This window comes from Nannospalax galili, unplaced genomic scaffold, assembly GCF_000622305.1.
Source record: "Nannospalax galili isolate Female #2095 unplaced genomic scaffold, S.galili_v1.0 scaffold553, whole genome shotgun sequence".
In the NCBI taxonomy this organism is placed as follows: Eukaryota; Metazoa; Chordata; class Mammalia; order Rodentia; family Spalacidae; genus Nannospalax; species Nannospalax galili.
The window spans coordinates 2,856,342-2,872,122 of record NW_008336313.1 but is presented as its reverse complement, the minus strand read 5'-3'; the positions used below and the strand labels follow the sequence as shown (position 1 = coordinate 2,872,122).

Genomic DNA, 15,781 nt, shown 5'->3' with positions numbered 1-15,781 from the left:
GCAGGGTTTGTAACGTGTGTGGGGAGAGGTGAGGAGTGGCCATAATACAGGGAACCTGGTCAGGGTGTCCTGGGTTTCTGAAGATCACGGACTGAACAGAAGAAAGTTTGTTAACATCAAAGGACCCAGTCGGGGGGCAGTCACCCTGAAAAGATGGCCATTTGAGAGAACAAAGGGTACAGAATTTCCCCTAATAGACAGTGTCTCTAGAGAAAGAATTAAGTCAAGGGGAGTGTTTTCAGAGGAAGAGGATTGACCCATGATAGAAAAGAAAAGGATTACACTGAAACAAAGACAAATGAGAAAGAGACAGATCAGGTAGATTCGTTCCAGACTTGACTGACACAGAATAAAGGCACTGCACGTCAGAGATTCACTGTGAGAGCAATTAGGGTTGACACTGAAGGCCCGGAGGGCACAAGCAGTCAACCATTCAGATGGAGGGGCGGGGCATCCCCCGTCCTCCAGCTCAGAGAGCAATACTGCATCCAGTTTCTCTCCTTTGAGCCCACAGAAGTCCGGACACTCAGAACAGAAATCAAAACAGACTCACCGTGGGAGAAACCAGATCTGATGTCATCAGGCGCCAAATGGAGAACAGACTGAGGGTCTTTTAGGGAATCCCGGACGAGCCCCCACACTGTTCAGGGTCCAAAGAATTCCCTGAATTGACCACTCGGACACTGAGACTCAAGGAAAACTTAGCTACTTTATTGAGACCAACCGGCCAAGGATACAGGCAGGCTCGGAAGCTGCACTGCGACCCAGAGCTGTGGAAACATAGGGCTTTTAAGCACAAAAACTGCAGAGCAGGGGATTTCTATAGAAACCATAAAAAGAAGAACCAGGAAATGATTTGAACAATCCAGGGCTGATTTCCAGAGCCTTAACCTATACAGCCATTGGCTAGCTTACCTGGGGCAGAACATTCTTCCTCACCTGCCCCAGACCATTTCCATAGAAACCATAAACAGATGTACCAGGAAAGGAGGAGAGGGTTTGAACAATCTAGTGGATTTCCAGAGTCAGGTGGAGGAAAGCTCTTTCTCAGAGGACAGGGAGGGGGTCTGAGGAGCATGCTCCTTCACTTGTACATGAGTGTTCATGTTATAGAAACATTAGTCATTAATAATAACTAAAAAGTAGAAACGATTCCAACAGTAGTCATCAGAAATGATATAAGATACATGCAGACAAAATATTCTCTGATAATAAGAAGCAATGAGGTGCTCATACACGCTGCAGTATGAGCACATCTTGAAAAACGTGTGTTGAGTGAATGAAACCACATATTGTACATGGACAATTGTCCTTGTTTCATTTCTGTTGCTGTGATGAAATATCCTGATAAAAAGCAATTTGGAGGAGGAAGAGGGCTTATTTCAGCTTAGCATTCCAGGCTAGGGTCCACCATTGTAGGGAAGTCAAGGCAGGAACTATGCATCACAGTCAAGAGCAGAGAGAAATGAGCATACACATACTGCTTGCTTGTTTGTTTGTGCTCAGCTGGATCTCTCCATTCCTAGGGTTCAGGGCCCCCTCACCTACGGAATGGTGCCACCCACAGTGGGCTGGGTCTTCTCACCAGTTAACTTAAGACAAGCCCACAAGCCAGCCCATGTGGATAATCAATCTGTCATTGAGGCTCTCCTCCCAGGTAATTCTAGATTATGTCAAGCTGACAATTAAGATTGACCATCCCAACATTGCCATACATGAACAATATATGTGACATACGTATGAGTTATAGTATACATGTATACTGCATGACTCAATTATTGTGATATGTTCATAATGGGCAAATCATTATGATAGAAAGCTTATAAGAGCTTGCTAGGGGCTGGAAGTGGTAGTAGATGGAGATGGAATTTTGTTAGGGATGATTAAAATGCTATGAAATTTGATAGTGGTGATGGTGCAAAATTGTGACTATATCAAAAATTAATTGGACATATTACAAAAGTGAATTCTACACTGTGTGGCCCATATCTTCAGTTGTTATTTAAAATAAGCTTTTTGTTGATTCCATCAAATTTCAAAAGAGATCAAGGTGATTTTTTTTCTTTCTTTTTGCCCCCTTTTCAAGAATAAAATCATACTCTGTCATCATGGTTGTAGGGATGAATTAGTATTAATTACGAAGATTTCCAAGCAGCCTTTGTTACTTTATCTTTCTTTCGCGATGCAAAAACAATCCTTCAATAGTGTCCTCAAAAGCAACCTTGCTTCCTAGTAAGTTACCTGGACCTCATTCACCAGTTCCCCTTTCTTCCCTGTTTCTTGCTCAATAATTATATTGACTTCATTACCATTGGAGAAAATAAAGCCTTTCCTGTAAGAGTTACCTTGAGGCTGGGGAGATGGATTAGTCAGTAAAGTACCTGCTGCACTAACACGAGGGTCTGAGTTCATATCTCCAGCACTCATGTGAAACCTGGGTGCAGTGGCATGTGTTTGTAATCCCATCACTGGAGGGACAGAAACAGTTGAATTCTGGAACTCATTGGCTTGGCAGCCAGACTAGCAGAAGTGATGATCTCCAGGTTTAGCAAGAGACCTTGTCTCAAAAAAGAATGTGGAAAACTGTGAAGAAAGACAGCTGACATTGACCTCTGGCCTCCACGTGCACCTACATACACACACATGATCACACACACACAAAATTTGTCTTGGCCCAAAATATCACTTTAATGAAAACCACACATTTAATTACAACTTAAACCAATTATATTCTTTTATGTTAGCTATAAACTTGTAAGTTGGTGCCTATTTTTATTTATGAATTAATTGATGCTCCAGCAAACATTTATTGAGCACCTACTTTTTGCTAGGCACTAAAGTAGACACTGACAAAGCTGTGAAAAGTTATCAAAGCTCAGTCTCATTGAGTATTCTTGTGTAGTGACACAAATGAGATGCCTAATAAATTATATATTGTCAGTGACAAATGCTGTGAAAAATAACATGGCAAAGTACAGAGTGCAGGGGTGGGATGTGAGGCCTCAGTGAATAGATGACATTAGGGCAATGACTTCAGAAAATATGAGAGTAGGGGCTGGAGAGATGGCTCAGTAGGTAAGAGCACTGGTTGCTCTTGCAGAGGACCTGGGTTCAATTCCCAGTACCCACATGGCAGCTAACAACCCTCTGTAACTCTAGTTCTAGGGGAATCCAACTCCCTCTTCTGGCCTCTACAGGCATTGCACAACAGAGTTGCACTTATGCACATATAGGCAATACACTTGTACACATAAAAAATAATAAATAAAAATTTAAAAAAGAAAATATGAGAGTAAGCAAACAGGGAAGAACATTTATTTTGTTTTATTTTGTTTGGGGTTGTTTGTTGTGGCTGTTGTTTTTGAACCCAGATCTCACTCTTGTAGACCAGGCTGGGCTTAAACCCACAGTCATCCTCCTGCTTCAGCCTCCCAGTTACTGAGACTGCAAGTGTGTGCCACCATCCCCAGCAGAGAAGAACTTTTTTTTTTTTTTTAAGTTGAGAGAACAGCCACTGAAAAGTTCCTGAGGTGTGAGTATTCTTGGCATAGTATAGAAACAGTAAAGCTCCTGACTTCAGCATGTGAGGAAGAGGGAGCAGTGGGCTGATGAGATGACAGACAGGACCACATCTCAAACTGAGGTCAAACTTAGGACCTTACTTCTCACTTTGAAAACAGTGAAGGACAACTGAAAACTTTTGGCTAATGATCTGTGATCTAGGTTTTAAAGAGGTTTCCTGGGTGCTATTTCGAAAGCAAACTGTAGAGGGGTGAGGGCACAAGAACAAGTCCAGTTAGAAAACTGGTTTTCATATCTAATCTTTGACCTTCTGTGAGTCCATTTTTTTCCTCTGTTGTTGCCATTGCAGAAAATTAGCCTTTTTGTAAAGTCAGCTTCTCTGAGACACAATGAGGATTGGAGAGGAGATGTGGGGGACAAATCTGAAATAAACCAGGCCACCCTTCCAGGACTGGGTTCCAATTAAAATAGTCCAGTATTTGCATGTAAAAGCTTGAGAAATAAGAAGAAAACCTAAAACAAGAAACAGAAGCTAAGGCAAGCAAGCATGCTGTCTCATTTGCTGCAGACTGCCATTGTCATGGTGAATAATGATCATACTCTACCCAGAGACCCGGAATGCTGGCACCCCTGTCGTCCCCCCACCCCCTCCGTTGAATGTCTCTGGTGTCTATTTTATCACTTTGGTTCCTTGAGGATCTGAGGGTCTTTGAATCTATAACCGCTGTGTTGAGTTAATGGTGATCTCGTGCCTTGAAGAGCTATTGCGTCTTCGTAGAGACACAGCTGCCTGGGCCAGAGGTGGGAGTTTAAATGCACACCAGCACGCTGAGAGCAGCCAGGAGAGCCGGTCCGAAACCAGAAAGTTGAATTCATTATTTCAGTCTCACTGTTTTTTCTTTGTGTAACACAGACATTTTCTTTGCTCTGTAATCCTCTGCAATGAAAAGGACTTAGAATCTCTCCAGGGTTCTCTCCGTGGCTGTGGTCTAACATATGTCATTCAGGAAATCTGACCCTGTGTGTTATGTGTTCTCTCATCCGGCATTCAATGGGCTAAACAATGCAGAACGAGTCAGACAGGAGATTCAATAGCTTGAAATGCAATGCAAACGGTGGAAGGAGAGAGAAGTTCGTTTGATTAATGTGACTGTGAACTTCAGCTAAAAGAAAAGCCCCAAACATGCTGACATATCACCAGGCATGGAGGAGAAAATGCAGAATGAAGAACAGAATGCATACTATTTAAAGAGAGATTTTTCTGCGGTTTTTGGACACTCAAATTCTTTCCTCCTCGGAGGTAAACTGGATGAAATGCTACATACCCCACGGGAAGCTATCCTGCCGATTCGGCTGCACGTCGATTTTCTCATCTGATTTCTAAAGGAAGCTAACAGTGATGGTCCTCTCCAACCTGTGTGCCAACTGCTAAGTCATTCCTATTCACATTGGAGACCATCACTACCCTCAATGGAAAGTGACATGCCATCAAGGAAGGAAAATGAGAGGATGAAGAGCTCGGTAGCAACTATGTGGCAGCAGGAACACGGGGCAACGCGCGGAGATGAGTTAAGTTGCTGAGTGGTGGGTTGACAGTGTGCGGTAGACTCAGCTTCAGGATGCTGCACGTGAGCGATTTGCCTCCTCCCAGGCGACACTCGTGGATATGGTAGGTGTTGCTAATGCAACAGCAGCAAACTTGATCTGACAGTTCATGAGCAGAGCTGGAAGATGGCTTCATAGTTAAACACCAAGTAACGAGAAATGTAAAACAAGTGAATGCTTAGGGGAAATGTCAAGCTTTGTAAAATCGTAGTTTTTTAAGGAAAAGTACTTAGTACAATGGCGCAGGAAAAGTTTCTTACTTTCTGATGTTTTTATGTCTTGGAATACAGAATAAATTGAGTGGAATTTTTCTATGTTATCTATTTATGCATGCCAGGGTGAAGTTTATCAATGTTCATTTTTCTTGACATGAAGTTTAAAGTAAGACTAATTGAAAAGCTTTTCCCTATTAAACTCTTACAAAAATAAACATAAGTTAATGAGCAGTCACTCCAAACTGAGATTTTAAAACCACACCTACATACACATTTGTATGTGGTTGGTGAGTTGTTTTTAATCTTGTACCGTCCATTTGTTTATTTTGGCAGTCCTATAGATTAAACCTAGGGTCTTACACACGCTAGCACGCTAGGCCAGCCGCTCTACCACTGAACTGCATGCAGCCCAGCTCTAATCTTGAAGTTCTGAGCTATGGAAGAGAGACTTACATTAATTTATGTTGTTTAGAATATATCTGTTGTCTATGAACTGTGACTCCATTGTGAGGGTTAAGGGCTTTAAGAAACATGGAATAATGGGGGTGGGGCAAAGACTGTCACAGACCTTAACCAAGCAGAGACATGTTGATTTAGCTGACACTGATTGATTTGTGTTGTTGTGTAGTCTATTTATTTATTTCAGAGGAATACGCACATATATTTTAAAGCTGAGTATTATTTACAGTGGTTCTAGAGGTGAGCAGTGATGGTTGGCATAATTTCTTGCACAGTGATATAAGCTCAGTAATTCCTTGCTGAATTCAACAAACACTTTTAGCAGTGTTGAGTAAATCAGGAATCAAGAGCATTCTTCTTTTTCTCAATTTTGAAAATAATTAGTTCTCATATGTCAAATCACAATTGTTCCTGATCATATTTTTTTTTCCTGGAGTTGAAAATCTAGGAGTCATGTAAAGAAAAGGAACTTGGAACTTTAATTATTTCCACAAAATGTGGAATTAAAAGGAATTTGATTAATTGTGTCAGCGATGAACCATTTTTGTTGCATTTTAATTAGCTGAAGGCAGTCACTGAATGGGCCATTAATGATCTGCAATGGAAGGGAAAGGGGCAGAAAACACTTGGTTAGACTGCTGAGCAGGTTCTAGGTTTGAAGACCCACGCTCTGCAACTGTTGTAACTGTGAATTTCTAAAAAGCGGGCTTATTTTAAGAAGAGAAAGGCATCTTAAGCTGATGTGATCACAAATTTGTCTTCGGAGATGAAATACCTATGGATCTCTCAGCAGTCAGCTGGACCACAGTTTGGGGGGTGCGGTATTATTTTAGTGCACTGACTGTATGAGCTTGGGCAGGTCTGAACTCTAATTTTCTTGGTTGTAAATGAGCTTCTAGTATTTGCCTTAAAACACTGTGATGACTGTGACCTGCTGAAAAGCACTATTGTAGGTACTGGCCCAAACGAAGCACCCCAAACCCAAACTCACATGAGACACATATAAAAACTAACATACCTAAAATGTGTCTTGGTGTGGTGTTTAAGTGAGATATGAAAGTACATAGCACAATGCTTTGTGTAAAAAAGCAGCTCAACAAATACTAGCAAGCTCACTTCTGTCTCCTTTGTGTTATTTTAACACTTGAAAATCCAGTCATAATGCGCTATGCAAACCAGCTTTTAAAATTTCCATTTATCCATTGAAATGATTGGTTCATCTTTCCAGTATAATTTGTTGAGCACTTACTATATACCAGCTGTTGTACTAGGTTTCTGGAACCTCAACTGTATAACTATCAGACAGCGTGAACTTCCAAATAGAGGAACGAATATGAATCAAGGTGTTATAACATTAATATCTATGTGAATAATTAGCTCTAGGAAGAGGAACATGATTTCTCAGATAAGGTCATAAAAGAAGTAACCCATTACTAGGATTTCAATGGATAAATAGACCATAGGCAAACAGAAAATCAGAACAAAGACCTTCCCGTCATGCTACAGCAGAGCTCAATTCACTTCGGGAGGTTAGTGGTAGGAATGCCACTACTCCAAATCACAAGAAGAGAACTGAGGGCTTGAAGGGGCACTGAGAAGGCAGACAGGGCTGGATGAGCCTCACAACAGCTTCAGCTGTATCCTGAAAACCAAGAGGGACCCATAAGTGTATTCAAGAAGGAAAAGATGCCTCTCAATGAGAGACCAGCCTTGAGGCAGAGGCTGATGAGGGTGGTTTCTATGGAAGCAAGGGTACTTCCAAGGCAGTAGAGTTGTGTTCTATTTTAGGGAAACAAATTTCAGACAAGTGCTGCTAAACTAACAAGAGTCTGTTTGTCTTTATGTGCAATCTTTGAGATGTACCAATGACCACTCGGAAACGGAATCACAGTTATGCTGCTGAATTGTAACTGGTAAAATGTTTTCAAGTTAGCTGAACGTTTGGAAACCTTCCTAAGAATCTTTATAAACCTACATGATAATGAAAGCTCTCTTTTTATCTAACTCCTTAAGAGTTAAGGATAAATTTATCTTTATTCCAGTTGAATGCATTTGACTTCCATAGCTTATAAAGTTAGTTTACCTACATTTTTCTCTATTGAACGTAAATTCAGGTAGCAAATAAAACTGTACTCTCCATTTTCAGTAATACCCACATCAATTAATTATATATAAATACTCAAAGACACTACAGGAACTAAACTTTAAAGGAACCTCCAAAGGAATTCTCCAGCAATGGAAGTTATTTGTACAATAAAGTGTGTCCCCATTTATTTGTTTCATAGTCATCTGCTTTGCAGTGTGATACTCCCTAAAGTGGGGTGCACCTACACTTACTCTATTTAGTAGGCCAAATTAGAGGATTCGTTAGCTGTTATGGCTGTTGTGTTAAGACCTACATTATGAATTTGTTACCATTACCAGAAATGAGTGAATATGTATTCTTTAACCAACAAAAAAAAATTCATAGAGCCTGACAGAATGTATTTGTCACTGCTCAGTTCTGAGCAGAAGCTAATGGCTAAACTGTGCAAAAGCCAATTCTGCAACCATTAGGGTACAATTCTGGATGTGGTTCTATTATGAAGCTAGCTTTTTTTTTTTTTTTTTTTTGTAGCTCCAAAATGACCCTTTGTTTTAATTATCCAAGGCGGCAAAAGACTGACTAATCCTATGATGAAGATAAAAGCCAGCACCTTTTGAATATTCATAGGATCTGAAGGCATTATCTTTTACTGATAACCACTGATAGGCACAGACAGTAGGAAAAAGTCATTTCAGTCAATAGCTAATATATTTATAGACGTCCAAGAGTTTTTAAATGTGGGATTTTTTTTTTCGGTGCTATAAATATCATCCCCCTCTTGAGACTTCAGCCATAAACTATACAAGCAGAAAGAAATGTCTGCAATCCTGCTGCGATGAGGAAAAATGTAGATAGCATTTGAAGAAGTCCCTCTATTTTTCCTTCCTTTGCTGTTTACTGGAACTTCCTACAGCCTGCCTAAGCAGAGTGCGCACTCTTGCCAGTCATTGGTCCTTTATCACTCTCTGTGCTCTGCCTGGTGCTGAGTGTTGTGGGGTAGGGCATGCGGAGGAAGTGCGAACACACTCGCTTCCAATTAGGGACTGAAAAACAAACCCCATGAAATTATTTCCTTGAAAAGCCAAGCAAAAGACTTTTTATCAGCAAACAAAAGAGCAAGAAGGGACATGTTCTTATTCAGTCTAAAAGGTACTTAGTACTTATAAGCTGGTTAAAGCAGATGGCTCAGGCTATCAGTTCAGTTGAAGATCTAAAATTATCCTGAGAGTTGATTACAGGAGGGGATGTTAATGTGCCTGAGACCTTCCTCCAAGTTAGAGATACAGCTTCCTTTTTATTGCATAGTTGAGTTAACAAGGTCAAAGTTCTCCAGGCTGACTGCAACAGAGGCCCCAAGATTGGAGGAGACCAGCAGCAAGTCTGATTGCTTTGAGAGCGCTCTGCCAATAACCACAGGCCTGACAGCTCTGGCTGCCTGCACTGGTTAATGCTGCAAGTTCACCCACTCTTTGACCATTCCTGTCTCGAACTGCAGGTCTTCCATGTAAGCCCTGTTGTGCCAATCAGTCCAGTCAATCAGTCAGTCAGTCAATCAGTCGGCGCTAAGACCTCCCTCTTAGAATAACATAAGGTTTAATTTCTTCATGATATTTTGAAGGTGTAAGAAAGTAAATATTTTAACTTTATTCCTCTACTAATTCAAATGATGTCACATGTGAGATTAAGCATTTTAAAAGACATTGAAACCATAAAGTTAATTGATCAAGACTATTTGTGTCAAGAATTAAAAGTTAGTTTTTAAATTACCATGCCTGCCAAATAAACTTTGAGTAAAGCAATGAGAAAGTATTTCACACCACGAAGCTCTATTTCAGGCAAAATATTTCTTACATTCATGAATTATTCAGTGTAGGTTGTATGCAAAGAAGCATCCTAATCACAGATAACTTCATGATTAAACTTTCCTTTCTTTGTGCTAGAATAAAACTTCATTCATTCACTAACTGGCAGTATTGAGAATGCTATTCTGTTGAGCTTGTGGTCAGCGACTGCAGTGATGTAGCAGTAAGAATCAGCCCTTGCCAGGTTCTGGGCAAAAGATACCTATCAATAAGATAATCTGAGCAATACCACGAAAGAGTTTCACAGGGTCCACCAGGGGGCTTCACAGAGGAGGTGGCATTTGTTCTCCACCTTAACAGGATGATGAGGCACCCCAGATATACCCAGACAGAAAAAGGCATAACTGACCCAAAGCAAGATAAAGCCTACATAATGGCTCATGTATTGTATCACTCACTATAATGAAATGGAATGTGAATTCCATGAGGTCAGAATTTTTCCAATCTTGCTGATAGCCATAGATATAGACATGATTATAGATATATAGATATAGATGGACTAGAGAGATGATAGAGATGTGTGTGCATATGTTTGTGTATGAACATGTGCCTTTGTGTGCATGCATGGGTTGTGTGTGCGTGTGTGTGTGTGTGTGTGTGTGTGTGTGTGTGTGTGTAGCAATTACACAACTTGAGATTTACTCATATCCAGGAATTTCAATGGCTTTGTACAAATGACACATGACAAGCCTTGGTCTTTGGTCCTCTTACCCCTGTAATGCTTGGCCTGAAGGTTGAATTATTTGAAAAACCAAGATCCTGTTGCACCCTTTATACTGACAACACCAAAGTTTCAAAGCACTGAAAGGTCTGGTTGGCGCTGAGCACTTTCATAAACTGCAAGCCAGAACATGTCAACTCAGAGTTGTGTCTGTCACATATATAATAAATATTCAGGTTCTGTGACATTTGAGGAAGCTCACCTCAAGGCCGTCGGTGTTTCATTGATTTCCAAGTAATCAATCAAAGGCTTTGGCAATGTTCTGCAGCCTTCAGGAGGTCTGTGTTGTGATAGCTCAGGAGCTAGACAAAGCTTCACAGGAATCAACACAAGGTTTGGTAGGAAGGATTTTTCAGTGAAAACCCAGTGAAATTTCAATCACTAATCAAATGTTCTAAAATACAGAGGACACAATCTTAGAATAGGAATTGTTATAATTCACATTTTAAAATGCTGTAAAGTTTCATCACAATGGTAACTGTTTCTTTAACTGCAGAAGAGCGGAAATAAAAAGTGTAAGAGCCAGAGGTGAATATAAGGAAACTATGTTGTCTGGACACAAAAGGGCAGTTGCACAAATGAACTCAGAGCAATTGTGACAATATTCATAAGACCTGTGGAAACCCAGGCCAGACAAAAATCCAGCACGGAGGGGAGAGGTGGGCAAGAAGCCCCAGTCCTAGCTGAGGGTCTATTGGTAACTGATAGCAGCTAGGAGAGAGAGAAAGTCAGTTTTCTTTACTGGTTTTACACCTGGTAGGTTGACCAGACCCCAAGGGATGCATCCCACACAAGAGCATTTAGGGAACACAAATTAGACTTGATAGGCCTTTTAGAAAGGAAAAATAATAAAGGGGACATGAAGTCAGGGAGGTGGAGGGTAGTAAGGGAGGTGGAGATAGGGTAGGGGTCTGAATATGGATAAAATACTTTGTATGAAATTCTTGAAGAATCAGTAAAATACTTTTAAAAGACATTAAAAGCAGTATGTTATGCATATATAATATATTATATTACTTGAAAAGGCCTAGGGTGGGTGATGTATCGTAAAATCACCATTTGATGATTTTCCCTTTCTCTTTCCAACAAATCAAAAATTAAATGAAAATCTATTTTATTGTTTAGAAACATGCGCTTTTGCAGTTTTGAGTGCCTTGTGTGCACGGTCTGTTCTTCATGAGGACTTGTATAACTCTTATCTCTATGTTACAGATGAGGCCTTGATGATGTTAATTTTCTTGTTCTCGTGAAACACGTACTGAGCAAAATCTGAATGAAAACTTAGTTCCGCATGATGCTGAAATGCTTGCTCTTTCAGCATGTGTGAAATACAATTTACATAATTACTGATTTCTTGGTAATGGTTTTAACTTTAGTTATCATTTATAATACATATAAATATTTAAATTTTAGTTAATGAGTATACAAAATAAGTGTTCTTTTGTGACCTTTATGAACAGAAAATATTTATTTCCTAGTTGGTTGATAGCTAATGCTCTTGTCTAAAAATATTTTGATTGCCTACCAATATAGCAGTCAACAACTTCACATGGTTTTTCTATTATGGGAAAGGAGAAAGTATAGTACATACACTGTATATTGAAACTGTTGTAAATATGTGATAGGCGCTCAAAAATACTCCATTTAATCTGGATAGTGAATCATATGTGTTCGATGCCTAATTTATGCATGTCAATCATCCATCAAAAAGGATCCACCTTCACTTTTCATTGTTAATTTCATTTAAAGTCACTGATTGATTAGTGTTTGTCAGTCTTACCATGGAAACTCAGCCATCAAGTCTTTTATAATATCAAATAACCATCAAATGGAAAATGGGCAACTCCAGACTGCAGAACTGCCTTGCATACTAACACGGAAGTGACCCTTTTCTCCTCTATTTGTTAGCTGACAGTGGCGACCACATGAGATGTCCAGTAATACAACAGAGGGCAGATAAGAAACTGAATTTACACAGAGAAAACCCAGTAGTTCAGCATGAAAGGGGATGCTTGCCCCTGACAGAAGACGTTTTCTACGTGGTCTGATCATACACCAAAAATCTACTGAAAGGGAAGAAAAGTATACTGAAATAGATACTTGATGAATATAAGCTAGCGTATTTGCTCAACATTGAGTCTACAACATCTAGGATGGTGCAGTTGACAATCAATATTTACTAAATGAATAAGTAAATGATCCAGGACATCCAGGTCATTTGGACTAGGCTAGCTGTCAACAAATGGCTAACTGGCTTGCCATACAGCTTGCTGTAGATTCTCACCTCTAGCTGCACTGCATTTCTGGTTTTACGGTACACAATAACTCCTTGCAAGAACAGGGAACCCTTGGAATGTATGGATTTTGCTTTCAGCCACATCTACTACTAAGCTGGGGAAACAGCACTCAGTTGAGGAGTCAGATCACATTGTCTTCCTCGGTGCCCTTTCAACTCCTCCCCACCTCTGAACCTCACAATAGAATAATTTGATATGAAAAGAACATGTGGACGTGAAATCCTTTTCTCTGAACTGGATTCTAGAACTTCTAGTACCCTTTCTCAAGGCTCTAGATCCAGCCCAGGACCCACAGCCAGTGAGCTCCCTAAAGATCCATCCCTGTTATACCAAAAGGCTGCTAAGTTTTTTTCAATAAGGTAAAGCAACTGACATCAGAAATGGTAATGTTCATGGATTCAGTTAGCATGTTTCAAGAGCAGCAGGCTGTTGTGTGGTTCGGAGAAAGAAATGCATAACCTTTAATTGCTGTTCTTCAGAAGTCAGTCAAGTAGGGAGGAAGCAAATGTGAACAAATAAATACGCAGTCTGCAGTCTGGTCAGTGACTGTCATCACAGAAAGTTTTATTAACAGGAATCAGCAGGTCAAGGTGAAGGGAAAGGACAGAAAATGCGTGCAAAAGTGAAACAGTGCAGCAAGTTGAAAGACCTGAAAGATGATTTCATGACAAATGCTGAGTCACAACAGGAAGGGAAAGTCAGAAAATTAATCAAGTTCCATACCATGTTCGGTCTGTTGGGGCATAGCAGGACGCAGATTTCTTCCATGAAAGTTTTGAGACGTCATAGAGGTCTTAAGTAGGAAATATTGTGCCAGATTTATAATTTAAAAAGATGATCAAGATGATAGAGCCCAAGGTAGGAGAGCTATTATAAAGCTCCAGCATAGTGTGTGGTGGTTACATAAACTAAGGCTCCCACAGCCAGAAAGGAGAAAACCACCTCAAGAAAGTCAAGGCAGGAAGAGCCCTGAGGGTCAGGCAACCCGAGCAGTTAGACTTGCTTGAGAAACTAGCAAGCTTTGACAGGCAGCTGGCTGGAAGTTGGTTTCCCACAGCTGTGAAAGGGGCCTCCTTGTTCTCCTTGGTCCTGTGGTGGAGATGAACTGCAAGAAGCAAGAATAGTTCTCATGTTGCTCACTGGCTTTCCATGTGAATGCGTATGTGCTTGTATGTGTGTGGATATGTGTGTGTAGGTGTGTGGATATATGCATGTTTTATGTGTATATGTGTATGTATATATGGTGGGTATATGTTTGTCATGCGAATATGTTGTACATGTCTATTTGTATGTATGTGTGTTTTTGCATGTGTCATCGCATGTGTATGTGTGTATGTTTTGTGTGTGTTTGAGTGTATGTGTATGTTATGTGCATATGCATATACATGTGTGTATGTGTATATGTGTGTATATTTGTGTGTGTGTTATGTGTATAGGTGTACAAATGTGTCCTTGTATGAGTGTATGCCTGTATGTGTTTTGTGTCTATGTATATATGTATGAATGTATGTGTATGCTATGTGTGTATGCACATCTATATGTGTGAATGTATATTTGTGTGCATGTTTCTGTGTGTGTATGTGTGCATATATGAGCGTATGTTTCTGTTTGTGTATGTGTATATGTATGAGCATATGTTTATGTTATCTCTATGTTCATGTGTGCATGTTTTTGTTTGTGTATGTATATATGAATGAGTGTATGTATATGTTGTATGTGTGTCTGTATGTGTGTATATTTATATATGTGTGTTTATGTATATGTTTCTATAAGTAAGTGTGTATAAATGTATGTGTATGTTGTGCATATGTACGCATGCATGTATGAGTATGTGTAGTATGTATATGTGTCTGTATGTGTGTATATTTGTATGTGTGTGCTTGTGTATATGTTTTGTGTATAGGTGTGTATATGTAAGTTATGTGTGTGTTTGCATGCATGTATGTGTATGTGTATGTTTTGTGTGTGTGTGTTATTTCCCCACTGCCTAGCACAGTACTTGGCAAACATCTGAGAGCAGCGGTGATGAGTTTCGAGCTTCCCTGAGGGTGCTTTCACCATGTGTTACTTCATGTCATTATCATTGTGCATGCAGTCATTCAAGGATATGTATCTACTAAGAGATGAAGCTGGTGCGCAAACACATCTATTAGTCTTGATACCTGTTTCAATACTATTATGCTAAAAACAGAAATGAAGAATCCAGTATCGGATCAGTTAGGAAGCTTAGCCATATATATTGTCTGTTTCAAGCTAAATTCCTGCTGTGAAAAAAGAAACTTACTCTTTAAATCCAAATAAAGAGGATGTTAGTTCCCTGCCGTGGGTAAACATGACCCAATCTGCAAGAAGTCTGCTATTCTGCCCTGCCTAAGCTCTCAGTGCTGACATTTAAGCACATGTTCTCTTATTTGTTCCTCATCAAAAAGCTCAGTCTTTGCATAATGGCCTTCCATATTTTGGGGTCTGCTATTAAGTCTGTTTCTATATCATATGTAATATTAGCTGACAGGATAACATAGGAGCTGATGGCAATGCTTCATGGCAATACGTGACTGCTGAAGAGTGTCTTTTTCTGCTGCCCTTGGCCAGTTTGACTTTTTGGACTAATGGCTTTAAATCCTGTTCAGCTTACATGACCATGAGACTAGCCCTGATGTCTCCACCTGTGTTGTGCTCACAGGATCGTCAGCATTTTCCAACAAGCTCTCCAGGTAGAAGGGCAAGCAGGACTGCAGTGGGCTCTGTCCTCTTCTCCCTGGTCAGAATGCTCTGTGCCCAGCTAGCCTGGAAAAATTTGAAAACAAACAGAAAACCTACATTGAGAATTTTTATTAGATTTACCATGATTTTGATCTTTAGGAGTTTAAAGTTATCTTTTTTGTATAAAAAAAGATAAATAGAGAAATCAGACAGAGTGGAGACCTCCTTAAAACCACATCATTAAATTAAGTGCCGTATTTTTCAGCATGCTTTTACATGCTCATACATGCTAGATTACTCTAAGAGGAGAT

General features: G+C 40.0%; 1 protein-coding gene across 4 annotated transcripts in view; it reads left to right on the top strand.

The window, feature by feature from the left end:
• Window positions 1-15,781, top strand: part of Pde4b (phosphodiesterase 4B) — a 661,174-nt gene that overhangs the window by 435,328 nt on the left and 210,065 nt on the right. The window contains exon 1 of one of the 4 annotated variants that reach the window (XM_008831053.3): window positions 4,878-5,191. The exons of the other annotated variants lie outside the window; for them this stretch is intronic. Coding sequence (XP_008829275.1) covers window positions 5,142-5,191 — 50 coding nt within the window. The 5' untranslated portion in view covers window positions 4,878-5,141. Of the gene's footprint in view, window positions 1-4,877; window positions 5,192-15,781 lie in introns of those variants that run through there. 4 annotated transcript variants of the gene reach the window in all.